The sequence below is a fragment of the Dermochelys coriacea genome, chromosome 1 (assembly GCF_009764565.3).
Source record: "Dermochelys coriacea isolate rDerCor1 chromosome 1, rDerCor1.pri.v4, whole genome shotgun sequence".
In the NCBI taxonomy this organism is placed as follows: domain Eukaryota; kingdom Metazoa; phylum Chordata; order Testudines; family Dermochelyidae; genus Dermochelys; species Dermochelys coriacea.
In genome coordinates this window covers 186,946,878-186,963,839 of record NC_050068.2, presented here as the reverse complement: position 1 = coordinate 186,963,839, position 16,962 = coordinate 186,946,878, and the positions used below count along the sequence as shown (strand labels likewise).

Genomic DNA, 16,962 nt, shown 5'->3' with positions numbered 1-16,962 from the left:
GAGCAGGTGGTTTGGGGGGGCAGGATTTAGCCCACTGTCTTTAATTACATGATCACATATTATTGCTCAAATAATATACAATATTTTCAAGAACTGTAGATACATATTTCACACACTTCCCCCCTCCCCCAATATTTAAAACTTACTTAAACTATATTGGACTATAGAAACGCATTTGACTTCAATTTTTATTAAAGTTCTTTTTTTCCCGTTACATATTAGAGAAAATCTTTGTTAGGAATATGTGAAACTCCCCTAGCTGTGAACTAGAATAGCTAATTTCCACTATTCTACATTGCATATAGAAAATGTAAGCAATACAAGTATAGGTACTATGTACTTTTCATATATGGCACTTTCACAGACTGTAAAGGACGCAATAGTATGTGCTACAAAATACTACCTGCCTTAAAAGAAAAACATTATGTGATAGTCTGTTTTTCAGAAATAATATGTGATCATATAATTAGAGGTTATTGTAACACAAACACAAGCAAGCAGAGTTAAAGCTGCAGGCACTTTAACATTACTTTTCCAGAGTTTTCAAAGCTTAACCGTAGAGCTTTAATAGTCTCTAAAAACCATGTTTTTAAATGTTTCTGTTTTTTTTTTTTTTTTTAAAGAAACAGATCATGGAAAAACAGTTAAAAATTAGTTTTACTCTTCTGCTGACTTGCAAAAGATTGGCAACAATATAGAACTCTTTGGCTAGAAAATAGACCACTTTGCCCCAGGATCTTTGGAAAACTTCCAGGAGAGAAACCCTTTCCTGCACACTTTAGGAAGCCCTCAGCCCTTTTCCTGTAAGTTTTAGGAACTCTGAGAACCTTATAAAGAAATGGAGGAATTGATGCAAATGTTCCTATCTACATGTTGCCTTAAGCCCCACACATCTGCCAATTAAGCAGCTAAATTAACTGCACACTCCTGAATAGTATAGCCTCTTTTAGTTGTGTAAAGTATATTAAAAAATTACAAAAAAAAATTATCTATATAACATGAAGTCTTCAATCTTATAATTCTGTCAAATCAAAAATATTTTTTACTAGAACAATTAAAGGCACTTTTACTCAATGAGGGCTATTTCCATGCCAAATATCAACATACAGCCGTTTAGATTTTAAATCTATTAAAAACAAGGTTGAAAAAATATTTAATATAATGGGAAAAGGGTATTGTTCCACCACTCTACTTGTACTCAAAATTGACTCAACCATTTTTGTTCAAACTACTAAAAACTTCCACCTTTAGGAAAAGGCCAAGCATGTATAATATCAGTCCAAAAATGAAACATTTTGGTAAATTATGAGTGAAAGAAAACAGGAAAATTTAAAGGGAAACTATTATGCAGCCTTAATATACAGATAACTAACTGGAGCTGGCACTTCTGTTGTATTGTAGCCAGCTAGAAAAGTGAAAAGACTAAGTAGCTCAACTTCCATTCTTGCAACAAACATATATGAGCCCCTCTTGCACATTAGTTTGAGTGCCCCAAAGAACTGGTGAAAAGCTGCAGGAAGAAAACTGACCTGTGAGGTGAGGGTGATGCTTGGCTGAGACTGCAGGAGGTTGGCTTGGCTTTGCTGAGGTAGTTGCGTTAAGAGATTCTGCGCTTGCAGGAGACCTGAAAAGAGGTGGTTTGGCAAACAGTTTCAGAAACTTTAGAAGCTGACTGAAATGAAGCAGTTAAAAAAAAAAAAAAAAAAAAAGAAGATAGATGAGAGGCTGACATCTCCAATGTCTTTAATTCTCAGTCCACAATTCCCTGCATTCCTCTAAAGCATAGGGTCAAGTATCAGGGGGTAGCCATGTTAGTCTGTATTCACAAAAACAACAAGGAGTCCGGTGGCACCTGAAAGACTAACAGATTTATTTGGGCATAAGCTTTCGTGGGTAAAAAAGCACTTCAGATGCATGGAGTGAAAATCACATATGCAAGCATTACATAATGACACGTGAAGAGAAGGGAGTTACCTCACAAGTGGAGAACCAGTGTTGACAGGGCCAATTCGATCAGGGTGGATGTAGTCCACTCCCAATAATACATGAGGAGGTGTCAATTCCAGGAGACGCAAAGCTGCTTTTGTAATGAGCCAGCCACTCCCAGTCTCTATTCAAGCCCAAAGCATTGGTATTAAATCTGCAAATGAGTGTTAGTTCTGCTGTTTCTCTTTGAAGTCTGTTTCTGAAGTTTTTTTATTCAAGTATAGCTACTTTTAAATCTGTTATAGAATGCCCAGGAAGATTGAAGTGTTCGCCTACTGGCTTTTGTATGTTACCGTTCCTGACGTCCGATTTGTGTCTATTTATTCTTTTACATAGGGACTGTCCTGTTTGGCCAATGTACATGGCAGAGGGGCATTGCTGGCACATGATGGCATATATATTAGTAAACGAGCAGGTAAATGAGCCTCTGATGGTATGGTTGATGTGGTTGTGTCCTCTGATGGTGTCCCTAGTTTGCAAATGATGTTGCAAATGTAACACCATTAATTTGGGCTTGAATAGGGACTGGGAGTGGCTGGCTCATTACAAAAGCAGTTTTGCCTCTCCTGGAATTGACACCTCCTCATGTATTATTGGGAGTGGACTACATCCACCCTGATCGAATTGGCCCTGTCAACACTGGTTCTCCACTTGTGAGGTAACTCACTTCCCTTCATGTGTCATTATATAATGCTTGCACCTGTAATTTTCAATCCATGCATCTGAAGAAGTGGTTTTTTACCCACCAAAGCTTATGCCCAAATAAATCTGTTAGTCTTTAAGGTGCCACCGGACTCCTTGTTGTTTTTCTAAAGCATAGGGAAATGCAGCGTTACTTTGGCTGTGATGCAGACACAATAAGTGCTGACTGGGGCTGCGCTTATATTATATGTAGGAAGTGTTTCATCTAATGACAGTTCTATCAGCTTAATGCCTTGGAGGTGTCAACTGGCCTTCCCTTTCTGGTATGGTACTTAAACAGTTAGTAGACAGCTGAGGGTTGAAGAGCCAAGTAAAAATAAAATGAAGCCACTGATGAAGGTGATTAAATGTTACACTCTGCACAATACATTTCAGCTGTTGGAACATCCCTTTAGAATGTATGAAGAATTAAATGGCTTTAGCAGTCTAAAGTAGTATAACAAACAGAAGAAATATATCCAATCACTTGCAAATATAAAACAGAGAAAGACAATCTTTAGAACGGAGTAATTATATCTCAAATGTTAGATAAGGTACTGAACATTCTTTAGGTTGCACCACAAAAATTGAGGTTACAGTAATTCCTCACTTAATGTTGTAGTTATGTTCCTGAAAAAAACGACTTTAAGCAAAACGATGTTAAGCGAATCCAATTTCCCCATAAGAATTAATGTAAATGGGGGAGGGGGGGAGAATTAGGTTCCAGAGAATTTTTTCTTTTTGCCAGACAAAAGACTATACATACATACACACATACAGTATAAGTTTTAAACAAACAATTTAATACTGTACACAGTGATGATGATTGTGAAGCTTGGTTGAGGTGGTGAAGTCAGAGGGTGGGATGTTTCCCAGGAAATGCCTTACTGCTAAATGATGAACTAGCAATTGGCTGAGCCCTCAAGGGTTAACTCGTTGTTAATGTAGCCTCACACTCTACAAGGCAGCACGAATGGAAGGAGGGGAGACAGGATGGCAGACAGACACACACCCTGTGTATCAGAGAGACAGAGATGCGCATTTCCCCTTTAAGTACGCTGATACCACTCTTAAGTACACTACCTTGTTAAGTTAATCAGTAAGCTGAGACCCCAGAAGGTCCCTCAGTCCTGAGCCTTGTTGTGTATGTCCCCTGTTCTATGGAGATGGGGTAAGCGGGGTGCTGGAGCAGGGGGGAGCGGGACACCCGGATATTAGCCCCCCCATCAAGCAGGAGGCTCTGGAGAGCACCTCCAAGACAGAGGGCAGGAACAACACATGGCAGTGCGGGGAGGGACAGCTGAACTGTCAGCAACTGATAGCCTGCTGGGCTGCTGCTGCACAGGGAACTTAGAGGAGCAGGGAGCTGATAGGGGGCTGCCAGTCCACCTTGGTTCCAAGCCCCCACCAGCTAGCTTCAATGGGATGCTCTTCCTGCAAGCAGTGGACAAAGCAGGCGGCTGCCGAACGACTGTTATAAGAGAGCATTGCACAACTTTAAACGAGCATGTTCCCTAATTGATCAGCAACGTAACAATGAAACAACGTTAACTGGGATGACTTTAAGTGAGGAGTTACTGTACTTACCTGTAACTGGAGGTTCTTCGAGATGTGTGGGCCCTATCTGTATTTCACAGGTGGGATACGCACATGCACCATTAGCCTGAGTTGAGAGTATTTTGCAAATAGTGTCCATTGGCCCATACATGCACCATAGCTCTCCTCATGCACTGAACCAAGGGCATAAAAGATGGCATGGGCTGATGCCTCTCCAGTTTCCCAAACTTACCACTGTTCAAACAATCCGCAGCAGAGGAGATGGAGGGTGTGTATTGGAATACAGATAGGGACCACATATCTCAAAGAATGTCCACAGTTACAGATATATAACCTCCACTTCTCCTTTGAGTTAAGGTCCCTATGTGTATTCCACATGTGGGAGATCAACAAGCAACAGTCAACAGGGGGTGGGTACGAGGACACAGAAGTGATAGCTGATCGTAGCACTGCTGTCCCCACAGCTATATTCACAGTTGAGGACTGGACCAGAGTGTAATATCTTGTGAAGGTATATAAAGAGTTCCCAAGTAGCTGCCCTATACATCTCTAGGAGAGGTAAGTCTCTCAGCTATGCAGTCTAAGTAGCTTGCCCTCTAATGGAATGAGTCCCTCAGGTGTGTGTGTGTGTGGGGGGGGGGGAAGATATGAGCTAGTTGGTAACAAACTAGCTCATATCCATTTTGAAAGTCTCTGTGCCAATACAGCTCGATCCCTTGATCACTCTGCTATGGAAACAAATGGTTTAAGGTGTCTTCTAACATCTTTTTTTCTTTGCAGATAAAAGTCTGAAGCCCTTCACACATCTAGAATCTGCCCGTCTCTCCATCTGAGGCACGTGGTTTGGGAAAAATACTTATAAGTGGATTAAATGACTTATATGAAACTCAGAAACTACTTTAGGAATGAATCTAGGGCAGAGCTGTAATGACACCTTTTCTTTAGAGAATATAGTATATGGTGGGACCACCATGAGCGTGCCTAGCTCACTGATTCCTCTGGCTGACATTGTGGCTATTAGAAAGGCCATCTTCATGGATAGATGGGCCATAGATCATATGGCTGGAGGCTCAAAGGGGAGTTTAGTGAACAATGATAATATAAATTGAGGTTCCACTGAGATGTGAACTTCACAAATGGTGTAAAGGATCTGAGAACCTGCATCAGAAATCTAAATGTGACAGCATGAGTGAATATTGTACCATTATCCACAGGAGGATGGAAAGTGCTGATCTCTGCTAAATATACTTGCAGAGAACTGCGTGTGAGAACCAAAGATGTACGGGTAAGTAAATACTCTAAGATGATAGGGATCCTGGTGGATTCTGGAGACAGCTGCATTGGTGAGCCCAAGAGGAGAAACATTTTCATTTTGCTGACTAACAGCTCCTTGTAGAGACTTTTCTGCTTTGGTTAAGTATTCCACCCTTTTACAACACGAGTGCTCTATTTGTGATACCCACCCAAAAACCAGGCCTTGAGTTGCAGTGGTCCTGGACTGACATGCTTGAACCTGCCCTTGTGCGGTGTTAGAAGGTCCAGCAACATGAACGGAGAGCGTCAACAGATCTGTAAACCAGAACTGCCTTGGCCAGTTGATGCAATCAGGATGACTCAAGCTCAGCCTCAGTGGATATTCCATAGAACTTGTAGTATCAATGGGATGGGAGGGAAGGCATATCCCGGGCAACCCTTCCAGGACACTAGCAGGGCATTTCCCATTGTGCCTTTGCCCAGGGCAGCTCTGGAGCAATGCCAAGGAAGTTTCCTGTTCTCCCACAAGGCAAAAAGGTCCCAGGCTGGTGTACCCCATTGGGTGAAGGCATCATCGAGAACCAAATTATGTATCTCCCATTCCAGATTTAAAGAAAAATGTCTGCTTTGGCAGTCTAAGGAGTTTTGCATCTCTGATAAATATGCTGCTGACAGGGTTACGTGACGGCTGATGCACCAATTCCAGACTAATCTTCTCCAGTTTTGTTCATTGGATGAGAGAGTCTAAAACTTTGGGCAGAACGGTCACTTTGCTGTTTATTTTGAACTTCTCTGGTGAGTACACAGAGAGAAGCTAGGCTTGTAGGCAGCTAAGATAAAGCCTGGCAAATGGTGTCATGTGTGCATGAGGCCAAGTGGCCGAGGAGCGAAAGGCAAGTTCTGATTGACGTCCTAGGTCTGACAGTGACCTGATGCATGAGAGTGCTAATGGCATGAAACCTCTCAAGAGGTAGATAGGCTCTTTCTGTAGTCGAATTCAACTTCACCCTATAAAATGTATGAATCTCCTGGTGGTCAATGTGGATTTTTCATGATTGACAGATACCCCAGGGAGGCAGAAGACTGAGCAGAACACTGGTTGCTCTCTGGACTGTCTTGTACGAACTGCCCATCAGAAGCCAGTTGTTGAGGTAAGGGAAGACTATAAATCCCTCTCTTCTCATCAAAGCTGACACTACTGAAAAAACTGTTGTAAAGACCCTTGCTAGACCAATAAAGAGGATTATGAATTGGTAAAGCTCTTGATTGAAGAACCACCTCCAGTGGGCTGGCTTGATGTCTGTGAGAAAATATGTATCCTTCATGTAGCAACAAACAGTGTGTTCTCCAACAAGGAAATTATTGATGCCACGGATATGTGGAATTTTAGTTTCTGAATGAACCTGTTCAACTGTCTCATATCGAGAATCGGCCTCCATCTCAACCTTCTCAACTCTCTTAGGGGTGGGAGCACAAGAAGCAGGTGTGCGTCAAACCCTCTTTACCAGGTCCATGATGGCCTTGCTGATGGGGAGGGCCACTCAACTGGAACTGGAAGGCTGCAGAATGTCTAACAAACTGTGGTGAGGCTCCTGGACTTCCTCAAGCAGAATCTGTAGTTCTGCAGCCACCCTAGGCAGGAGCTCTTGATACTGTTTAAAGTCACCTGGACGGGACGGAGAAGACAGAGTAACCACACCATTTGGTGAAGATGATGAGACTGCTCCCAGAACTGTTGGACCTGACTCACCTTCCCCTTCCAAATATTCCAGTGGGGTTGGCTGTGGACGTCCAGGCGATGGCAAATAGAACTCCTGCATGAATCCTAGGTGTCACTAGAATGGATTAGCTAGGGAGGATGGACCCCTTGGCATAGGGTACCACCTCTCTCTTGGCCAACTGTATTTGGTTGGAGGTTGGAACCCTGATCTTCTCATATCACCTCTGCACGATGCTGAAGATACTCCTGCAGGGGCCTCAGACTCATCTGAAGTGAAAGCCGGATCCCTTATCTCTGGAAGAACCGATGTACTGTTGGTTGCGCCTCAAGACTGGGAGGTGGGATAGGAGAATGACTGTCTCGTTGGGAGATTCCTTTATTTTGATGTATTAATGTTCTGGAATAAAGACTGTCTAGGAGGGATGAATGTAGACAGAAAAGACCAAGATGTCTTCGGGGGAGGGAGGTAAGCAGGTCTCTGATCATCCTGAGGTATGAGAAGAGTCCATTGGTGGAGCTGTCAGATGTGGAGCTTCCTTGGTCACTGTAGCAGTTGGCCCCCTCCAGGGCAGGGTTGCTACTAGTACTACATTGGCACTAGAAAGAGATGGAAACATCAGGAGCTGTTTATCCCAAGCCTTCACCATTAGAGCAGATGTCAGAATCACTGGATTCATACCTTTGAGTGCCTCCTGTTCCTGTTGAGAAGATTTACTCATGATTAAGGTTTTAGTGCCCATATGCTCTCCTGATTCTGATGGGGTCAAGGAGGGATCCTCTCTCTTTTGAAGCAGTTTTAGATGAAGATGCCTTGCCCTTATATCTATGAAAGTGACCTTTGCTGTGATGTGAAGCCTTCTTAGGTGTAACAGTCTTAGTCTCTGTTCCTGAGCTCATGCTCAGAGGGGCACTGCCAGCCTGGTGAGAATAATGCACCGGGCGGGGTCCCCAGCCCTGATCTGACTGAGGCTTCATCGCCTTCTCCATGAGGTGTTTTCTGAGTCTCAGTTCCTGACTTTTATGAGCTCTGGGAAGAAAAGAGCGGCGGATGCTGCACTTCGCAAAAATATGAACCTCTCCCAGGCAGCAGAGGTACCACTGATGTTTGTCGCTCACTGTAAAGGAGCGAGGGCAGGAAACAGATTTTGAACCCTGGAAATAATCCCACACTTTTTGGGGGATGGGGGGAAATCCCCAAGTGGGAAAGAAACATTTTCATTTTAAAAAAGTTAATTGGAGAATATTTAATTTGTTAATTAAAACATTTTAGAAATAAAATATAGTGGCGATGAAATGTTCAGGGTTGATATTCATGGAGAACAAAGCCCTCTGTTTATGCATAGAAGAGGTTCAGCATAGGCAGTAGCGATCCAAACTTCCCCACACTTAGTCAATGTGCTTCAACCCTGCCCCGCAAGGACCACTGAGAGCAAGAGGGCATAATTAATCCATCATGCCTTTGTTGAGACTGTCCAATTAGCTCTAATTGTGGTGGTGGTTTCTATGACATGGACATCTGTCTAAAAATTTGATTGATTTATTAATTGCAACTGGAGTTTCACTCAGCCAGCTGACAGTAATGTACTTTTCATTTTTACTGACCTGCAATGAATTCCAACTGGTGACCTAAAGATGAAAGGCTCAGACTGGTCTGGTGATGCCACCTGGTGATATACTGATGACGAATAAAAATTAGGTGTCCATGCCGATGTCATCAGATCTCTCAACTACCTTTAACACCACTGATCATGAGTAAAGTTGGCAAAAAAAATTTGTGAATATATAATTTGCTGAAAAATGCATTTTTCAGAGCACCAAAGCTATTCACAAATTAAGGTTCAATTTGGCAAAAATTTTGGTGACAAAAATTCTGAATGTTTTCTTTTAAAATGTAGCTAATTTAAAAACAAAGCTAGGGTAAAACACACCCAAAACCAACCTGAAATGACCCACTGAAAAAATTAATTTTGGGTTAAATTAAATGTTTTGTTCATCCCAAAACGTTTTTGATTTTTTTCAATTTCAGCAACTAAAAAAAAAAAAAAAAATCAGTTTTGGTTTAGATACAAAACAAGGTAGCTGGTTTCCCTCTACCCCCTCAGATTTTTGGTTCAGCCCCCAAACAACAACAAAAACAAAGCAATTATTCACTCCATCCTAATCATGAGGCTTTTACGCATCTGATGACTGCAGAAGTAGATTGTATTTGTGTTTTGGTGATTGTTATTTTCTCTCAAAACAAATCCTGGGGATTAGGCCTTGTCTACACTACAGAGTTTTGTCGACAAACATCAGCTTTCATTGACAAAACAGTGGGGGTGTACACATTACAATATTTCACTGACAAAACAAAACCACCTTGACAAGAGACGCAGAGCTTTTTGTGGCAAAAGTTATATAGACAAAGTGTCAATGTAGACACTGCGCTTGGCTGTGTCGCTGTAAATGGCCTCCAGGAGTTGTCCCAAAATGCCCATCCTGATCACTCTGATCAGCAGTTCAAACTCCGCTGCCCTGCACCCAGTACATAGGCTTCTACTCCTCCCCCTATTAAGGCCCAGGAATATTTGAAATGTTACTTCCTGTTTGCTTGGCGTGGACAGCTCACATCACATCTTCCCAGGTAACCATGGCAGTTCCACGCAGCAAACGCTTGCCTGCTTCGAGCGCACCTGAGTTCTTGGATCTGCTAGCACTGTGGAGAGAGGAGGCTGTTAAGTCCCAGCTCAGCTCCAGGCATAGGATCTTCAAAACCTATGGTCAGATTTCTCATGGCACCGTGGATAAGAACTATGAATGGGACACACATCAGTGCCATGCAGAGATAAAGGAGCTGAGGCAGGCATACCAGAAGGCAAGGTAGTCAAACCCATCACTCTGGTGCTGCGCTGAAGACCTGCCTTCTATAAGGAGCTGGACATCATTCTCAGCGGCGACTTCACCTACGTTGCCAAGAGCCTCATGGATACTTTGGTGGGTCTCGAGACAGTGGACTCAACCCCAAGGACGAAGTTGTGGACAAGGAGGTCGAGTTGGAGGATGATGTGGACACACGTCAGGGTCACCTGCTGGTGGGGCGAGTCAGGACCTCTTTTCCACTCCGGAAGGGTCTAGTCAATCCCAGTCAGTCAGTCTCTGGTGTGTATAATGCAGGAGAAGAGAGCTCTGGTAAGTGATCTTTTTGAGTTGATGCTGCTCGGTTATGAGGTAGAGCTGTCCTTTGCTTTGTATATTCTAGAAGTGGATGATGGGATAGAAATGTACAAGACTAGCTGTGATTACATGTACTTCACATTCCCCCGTGCAGCTAAGCTGTGCAGCGGAACAGCGTGTTAATGCACACCAAGATTTCACAAGAATCCTCCAGAAAGATCTCTAGGAAACTTTCTGGAGGTACGCTCCAATCCTCTGCCTAAGGTTCTTTGGCAGAGCTATTTTGTTCCTTCCCCCATTGCAGGAAACTTTCCCATGCCAATTGGCAATTACTTATGCAGGGATTAGAGCGACACACAGGCGAGCAGTATAGGGATCTGGTCTGAAGCCACACACATGCAGGAGATACACATTTGCATCCTTGCTTACCCTCAGGAGTGACGTATCAGCTTCAGTGACCCCCACCAGTGGAAAAGGGTGGCAGAATTTACTGTATTATCCCTAGTTGCCTGCAGTGATCCCCATAAAAAAATCTGATATCTTTTGCCCCATTTTGAGTGCTTCCCAGGCCTAACTCACCATCTTTAGGGCGTTCGTCGAGCTCTGTGCTTGCCAAGGGACAGTGAGAAACTGATTTGTGTTTTTAAAAAGGTGCATTTTATTATAATAGTTGATGCTGTGCATGCACTAACAATCATGCTTCTGTTTATTGTTTCTTGTGCTTCTGCAGATATGGCCTTCAGGGGAACCCCCTACACAATGGCAGAGTGCCTCCGCCAGATAAGGAAGTGAACAAGGAGGATATGTTTCGAGAGGTGCTCCAATCCTCAAAGGCTGAAAACCAAGAACACAGGGTGTGGAGAGACAGAGATTTTAAAATAAAATTATAGACAGACAGGCAGGAGAAAAAGGAAAGCCAGGAGCAAATTTTAATGGGCCAGGAGAGGATGATAAAAGTGATGGAGGAGCAAATGGAAATGTTGAAGTCCCTAACAATGCTGCAGGCTGAATTCATGTGAGCTCAGTGCCCCCTGCAGCCGATACAGAACTGCTTTCCATGTCCTCCCCAAATTGCTCCTACACATTCCTTGCAACTTCCCAGCCCATCTTGGTATCCCATTCACTTCACCCCTTTGTACAGCTTCCAAAATGATAACTGGACTTACACACAGCTATAAGAGCAGACACTGCCCTTCATTGTTATCTCCCTTCCCACCAAGCCTCTTGTGTGTGTTGTTAATTGGTATTTAATAAAAATATACTCTCTGAAAGAGAACCTATCTTTATTTGTCTCCTACACACAGCGGATGCTAATGGAATGAATACACAGTGGCAATTTGATTATTTGCTGAGTACAAATCACAGTCAGGAATCATCAAAATTTTCATACAAGGTGGCAATTAAAGCATGAGAGAGTGCTGTATAGAAAGACATATTACTGGAGCTCACTGTCAAAATGGTGTCTCAAAGCCTTCCTGATTCAAATAGCCCTCCATTGTGCCCCTCTAATAGCCCTTGTTCTGGCTGCTAAAAATCAGCCGCCAGACGATCCACACTCCATCCCGAGGGAAACTCTTCACCCTTAGCCTCACAAATATTATGGAGCACGCAACGGGCTGCTATGATCATGGCAGTAATTTCCTCATTTAGGTCTAACCTGTGATAAAGGCAGTGCCATTGTGCTTTTAATCTGCCAAAGGCACATTCTATGATCATTCTGCACCTGCTCAGTCTATGGTTGAAGTGCTCCTTGCTGCTGTCCAGGTTTCCCATGTAAGACTTCATGAGTCATGGGAGTAAGAGGTACACTGGGTCTCCCAGGATGTACATTTCAACATCCCCAATTGGAATCTTCTGTTCTGAAAAGGAAGTCCCTACTTGCAACTTTCTATAGAGACCAGTATTCCTGAAGTTGTGTGCGTCATGAACCTTCTCGGACCATCCCGCTCTGATGTCCCTGAAATGACTATGGTGATCCACAAGCATGTGCAATACCACAGAGAAGTACCCCTTTCTATTGATGTGCTCCATTGGAAGATGGTGCGGGACCAAAATTGGGATATGCATGCCATCTATCGCCCCGCCTCCGTTAGGGAATATCATTGCCTCAAAGCCATCCACTATTTCATGCACATTGCTGAATCTCAGTTCTTCACAGCAGAATTTGATTAATGGCTCTGCACACTTGCATTAATGCAGCCCCAACAGTGGTCTTCCTGACTCCAAACTGATTCATGATTGACTGGTAGCAATCTGGAGGTGTCAGCTTCCATGCAGCGATTGCCATGCGCTTCTCCACCAAGAGGGCAGCTCTCATTGTGGTGTCCTTGCACCACAGTGCTGGAGCGAGCGCCACACACAGTTCCAGGAAGGTGGCTTTCCATATCTGAAAGTTCTGCAGCCATTGCTCATCATCCCAGACCTGCACAATAATGTGATCCCACAACTCATTGCTTGTTTTGTGAGCCCAAAAGCAATGATCCACCGTGTTCAGCTGCTCCGTGAATGCCAAAAGTAATCTGGTGTTGTTTTTTCCATGGCACATAGAAAGTCAGGCACCTCTGCTTCCTGTTCATATTGGGTGCCCATAATATACTGCATGACTAGCCATGATGTGTTCATAACAGTGACCACAAAAGACAGCAGTGCAGGATTCATCCTTCCAGACAGAGAAGCGGGTGCACAGTAAACAGGGATCATTCAAAAATGCGGCAAAATGCAGTCAGAAGACTGTGGAATGATGGGGATGGAAAAAACTGCATCATGAGATGTTGAGTCAGCACCCATGAGGCACTGCAATCTATTCTGCCTTCCCACAACTCTTAGCTACAGAAGGTGGTGAGTAGCACAGTGGGATAGCTATCCACAGTGCACTGCTCTCTCTGCCGATGATAGAGCACCAAGCATGGACTCACTCTGCCGACAGAAGAGTGTTGTGTGAACATGCATCAACGATGTAATTATAGCGGTATTTGATCGTAGGCATATATAGCCTTATAGGGCTAGCCTGCTTGCTTATATATCTTTTCTTATCCGTTTCTTATTTTCTTATGGGTTTATTTATTTTATTGTAACAGGCTTATATTAGAGTATGTTTTGGCTGTAACGCAAGGGACCTACAGGCCACAACCTAGATGTTGAGCTAAGGCAAAGTTAATGTGCATATGTTTGGGACATTTCATTTAAATAGGTGGTGATGAGCTAAACCACAAGGTCCATATATAACTGCGACCTTTAACACAGATAGATATAGGATGCGTTGAAGCAGGGTAGCATAGGGGGCTTACTAAGTTCATACCCTCTTTAAACTAACAGGTACACAAGGAAAGAACCAAAATAACCTATTAGGACAGAAATAACACATGTGAGAATAAGCCAATGTCATTAATATGTATGAATATGTCATCAATATGTACAAACACACCAGCCTATGGAGTAAGTGTACTCTAACATTTTGTGGGTGAGACAAGTAAGTCTGGACACAGAAGGAGGGCTCAAGTGCTTACGCTCTATAAGACCCACTATGCCAACTGAAGGAAGCTTCAGTTTTCTAAGCTTCTGAGCTTCTTTGGTCTTAGTTCTTAGTTTACTAGTCTATTACTACTTAATTGTAAGTTTAAGTTAATTAGTTAAGTAAAACTCTAAGTTAGCTTCTTTAGCTTTTAGCTCTTCAGCATCACCTAGGCTCTGCATCTCCCACTCAAGAATTGAGGAACATGAACCTGAACCCTTCTGGCATGCCAGAGGCGAAGCTGGTCCTTTGTCTCTTACCACCAAGTTATCAAGGGTATGAGTATATTAATGAAAAGCTTTATTGTACATAATATCACATGTACTTCTAGAACATTACTACCACCTTTGTAACTCTGATTATTTTACCATTTATCTTAATAAAAGTCTTTAAGGCTACATTTGTCATACATGTCCTTGTCATACATCCCAAGGGTCCTTGACAACTCTGTGTAGCCTAATTCTGGGTCAAGAACCTTATCTTCTGGTCAGATAAATTGGTGAGCCTATAATCCATATTATCCAAAATAATATTAACCTCCTAAAATCAGGCAACACAACTTGCATTGACAAATCTCTGTAGTGTAGACAAGGCTGGTTTTGGGCAATATCTTTTCTGCTTCAAGGACTTTCTACTGCAGAGTTCAACACAATGCCACTCTCTCCCTCATCTTGTTCTTATGTGCATGTGTTAGAAGAGTTAGTGAGGAGGCATGAACTGAATGTTTTGAGCATACTGAGTACACCCAAGCTTTCTATATTCATTTTATCCAACCCAAAACATGTGATCAAGCATTTGTTTGTTTCTGGTAGAGATGGAGAATGAGAGAGAGCAAGCTGGTTGAAGCTCAGTCTGGATAAGACTAAAGAAATAATGGTAGAATGGGGGAAGAAACCAAAGAATATAGAAAAAGATTATACCTGTCCCTTTGACTGAGGATCTTTCAAGCAGTTGTCATGAATTAGCAATTTGGGGGTCTTGTTAAGAGTCTCTGGCCAGGAAACTAACTAGTCTTTCAGATATTGACCTCACTACCATCAATCCAGTCCTTTATTACCTTGAGATTAGACTATTGCAACACATTCTGCACAGAGCTACACCTAAAAGCCATTCAGAACCTGAAACTGAGCAGAAGGTGACACTGTACTTGTTAACTGGAGCATCTTGCCATGAACAGTAACTGTACCAGTACTGCAGGATCAGAACTAAATACCGGTTGATTTCTGGCGTTTAAAGTTCTGTCTTGACCTATAAAGACAAAATAGACTAGGACATGTCTGCTTGTGAGACTGGCATCTCTTTACACAATACTGCCTTACTTGCAATCCTGCTGATAATAGCCCACCTTAATCGATTGGTCTCGTTAAGAGTTGGTATGGCAATCCCCATTTTTCCATGTTCTCTGTATATATCTATCTTCCTACTGTATTTTCCATTGCATGCATCTGATGAAGTGGGCTTTAGCCCATGAAAGCTTATGCTCAAATAAATGTGTTAGTCTCTAAGGTGCCACAAGTACTCCTCGTTCCTTTTTGCAATCAGCAGAGACTCAAGAGCTCAGCCCCTCTGATCTGAAGAGTGAGCTGCTAGCACGGCATTCTCCAGGAGGGCCTTTCAACATTGAAATTCACTTCCCACTTTGGTCTAGGTCCCTCTGTATCCTGTACGCCATTTCAGACCAATTAGAGGACTGGGCCAAAAGAAATCTGATGAGGTTTAACAAGGACAAGTGCAGAGTCCTGCACTTCAGATGGAAAAATCCCATGCACTGCTACAGACTAGTGACCAAGTGGCTAAGCAGCAGTTCTGCACAAAAGGACCTAGGGATTACAGTGGACAACAAACTGGATAAAAGTCAACAGTGTGCCGTCGTTGCCAAGAAAGCTAACGGCTTTTTGGGCTGTATAAGTAGGGGCACTGCCAGCAGATCGAGGGCTCACGTGATCATTCCCCTCTATTCAGCATTGGTGAGGCCTCATCTGGAGTACTGTGTTCAGTTTTGGGCCCCACACTATAAGAAGGATGTGAAAAAATTGGAAAGAGTCCAACGGAGGGCAACAAAAATGATTAGGGGGCTGGAGCACATGACTTATGAGGAGAGGCTGAGGGGACTGGGATTATTCAGTCTGCAAAAGAGAAGAATGAGGGGGGATTTGATAGCTGTTTTCAACTACCTGAAAGGGGGTTCCAGTGAGGATGGATCTAGACTGTTCTCAGCGGTAGCAGATGACAGAACAAGGACTAATGGTCTCAAGTTGCCATGGGGAAGGTTTAGGTTGGATATTAGGAAAAACTTTTTCACTAGGAGGGTGGTGAAGCACTGCAATGGTTTACCTAGGGAGGTGGTGGAATCTCTTTCCTTAGACGGTTTTTAAAGTTAGGATTCACAAAGACCTAGCTGGGATGATTTAGTTGGGGATTGGTCCTGCTTTGAGCAGGGGGTTGGACTAGATGATCTCCTGAGGTCCCTTCCAACCCTGATATTCTGTGTGTGAAGTACTGGGCTTTCTGGGAGCAGTTTTGTAGATGTTTTGCTTTTTATGACTGGCAGCTCATCTGCTACTATTTTTGTTTTTGTTGCAGTTTGCATTTTAAAGCATTTGTAAGGATCTAGAGCCTTATGTCATTTGTTGAAACCAAAACAAACAAGATGTTTGTCAAGCATTCAGATTCTCTAATGAATGGCATTTAATTATGTACAAAATATTACTAGTAGTAGTACACTCTGGAAATTTCAGGGAATCAGGTTATTTTAAATGTATGTGTGTTTCATAGATACTAAGGTCAGAAGGAACCATTATGATCATCTAGTCCGACCTCCTGCACAACGCAGGCCACAGAATCTCACCCACCCACTCCTGCGAAAAACCTCTCACCTATGTCTGAGCTACTGAAGTATTCAAATCATGGTTTAAAAATACTTCAAGGAGCAGAGAATCCTCCAGCAAGTGACCCCGTGCCCCATGCTACAGAGGAAGGCGAAAAACCTCCATGGCCTCTTCCAATCTGCCCTGGAGGAAAATTCCTTCCCGACTCCAAATATGGCGATCAGCTAAACCCTGAGTATATGGGCAAGATTCACCAGCCAGATACCCAGGAA

At 43.1% G+C, this 16,962-nt stretch overlaps 1 protein-coding gene across 1 annotated transcript in view; it reads right to left on the bottom strand.

The window, feature by feature from the left end:
* POU2F1 (POU class 2 homeobox 1) overlaps positions 1-16,962 on the bottom strand; it is a 179,357-nt gene that overhangs the window by 28,240 nt on the left and 134,155 nt on the right. The window contains 1 exon segment of the mRNA XM_038416058.2: positions 1,530-1,624. Within this exon segment, the coding sequence (XP_038271986.1) occupies positions 1,530-1,624 (95 nt within the window).